Source organism: Guillardia theta, assembly GCF_000315625.1.
Source record: "Guillardia theta CCMP2712 unplaced genomic scaffold GUITHscaffold_2, whole genome shotgun sequence".
Lineage (NCBI taxonomy): Eukaryota > Cryptophyceae > Pyrenomonadales > Geminigeraceae > Guillardia > Guillardia theta.
The window spans coordinates 405,978-407,753 of record NW_005434672.1 but is presented as its reverse complement, the minus strand read 5'-3'; the positions used below and the strand labels follow the sequence as shown (position 1 = coordinate 407,753).

General features: G+C 58.9%; 1 protein-coding gene across 1 annotated transcript in view; it reads right to left on the bottom strand.

The window, feature by feature from the left end:
- Window positions 1–777: 777 nt before the first annotated feature.
- The window catches only part of GUITHDRAFT_99460 (hypothetical protein), a gene marked incomplete at both ends in the record, with an annotated part of 1,812 nt that continues 813 nt past the window's right edge, over window positions 778–1,776 (bottom strand). The window contains 2 exons of the mRNA XM_005841733.1: window positions 778–1,185; window positions 1,251–1,604. Coding sequence (XP_005841790.1) covers window positions 778–1,185; window positions 1,251–1,604 — 762 coding nt within the window. The remainder of the gene's footprint in view (window positions 1,186–1,250; window positions 1,605–1,776) is intronic.

Sequence of the window (1,776 nt, the reverse complement as noted above, 5' to 3'; positions counted from 1 at the left end):
TTCCTCCTCCTCCTCCTCCTCCTCCTCCTCCTCCTCCTCCTTCCTCCTCCTCCTCCTCCTCCTCCTCCTCCTCCTCCTCCTCCTCCTCTCTGCACTATTCTTGCTCATCTCCTCGCAAAAGCCCCCGTAGCCGTGAGCCTCCCACTCGATCTCCTGCAGCAAACTCTTGGCCTCCTCCATCATCCTACTCTTCTCCCCTCGAGCCCTCCGCAGGATGTCGATCCCCTCGCTCAGCAGCACGCGAGCATGCTGGATGTCTGCTGGCAAGTGAGAACCCATCCTCCTTGTCCTGCTCTCCTGCTCCTGCTCCCCTGTTCCTCCTGTCCTCGTCCCTCTCACCCTCCTCCTCTCCTCACCGTTGAGCTGCATCTTGATCTTGCCGTGCATCGCCAGCTGCACCCCTACCACGGGGAAGCCAGGGGGATACAGCCTCCTGTAGCTCTCGATGATGCGACTGCTGAGCTCGTCTGCGACTCCCCAGCTCTGCACCTGCTCTCCTGTTACTTGCTCCTCCCGTGCCCACCTTGCCTCCTCCTCGCTGCTGCTCCTTATGTTTGTCTCCCACCGCCTGGTTCTCAACACTTCCTACTAGCCTAAGTACCTTTCTCCTCTCATCTCCTCTCGTCCGTCTCGTCTCGTCTCGTCTCAAATGCTCTGGTTTCATATCATCTCTTCCTTTATCTCGCCTCGTTCCCTTCCCTCCTCCTCCTCCTCCTTCTCCCCGTCTCCCAATTCTGTTCCTCTTCTCCCGTCTCCTCACTCTCCTCCTCCCTCTCCTCATACCTCGATGGAAACGGCGAGCGCCTCCTCTCGAGCTCGCAGGAGTTTGACATTATGAGGTCCCAGCACGAGCTCAGCTGCCTTGATCGCATCCAGCTGCTGCTCGAGCACGGTCTCCGGCCGAGCAGGCGCGCCTGCCGCCTCCCTCGCCATCCTCAGCAGGCCATCGACCCTCTTCTCCGCCTCCCTGCTGCTGCCTGCAAGAACTCTTGTCTTCTCCTCGTCTTCGGCCTTGGCTCCCTCCCCAGCGCAGAGGAAGCAGGAGCAGGAGAAAAAGTACCTTCTCCTCAGCTCCTCCTGGCGCACGGCCAGCGGCTCCGCCGGGTCAACGTAGGAGAGCGACAACTCCTCTCCTTCCTCGATGTCCTTCAGAGCTCGCAGCTGCATGCTCCTCCCCCGGAACGACTGCACGCATGAGGGGAGCAGGAGTGGTTCATCAGCGCAGCGACAGGGAACAAACCGATCCCCACCGCCCTCTCCTCCTCGTCCACGATCGTGTAGCAGTTGGAGGAGAGACGGCAGATGTCCTCAACCACTTGCCGCATGTTCAGACCACCACCATCCTCCTCCTCCTCCTCTTCCTCCTTCGCCTTCCTGTCTCCCATCATGTACTCCCTCAGCGACAGAGCAACATGCGTGAAGCCGACCATGCTCTCCTGCTCATGCTTGCCGTAGTGCGATGCCAGCGCATGAAAGTCCTTCACCCTCGAGCCCACCTGCTCCTCCTCCCCCCCAGCCTGTTGACGGCTGCTGCGATCCAAGATCCTCCCCATCATGGTCACGAGAGGGGTCAACTTCACTCCTCTTCTGCGTCTACAGACTGACTGCGATCAACAAAACGATTACACAAACATGTGCAACAAACTCTCCGCTTTCCGTGTACGCTCCTCCCCTTTCCATAGCTGATGATGCAGGCAGATCCGGTGAAATGCCTTTCAAGCAGAGAATCGAACATTGACATCTTGAGAAACCTCGAGCACTTGGTGAGGAATCTTT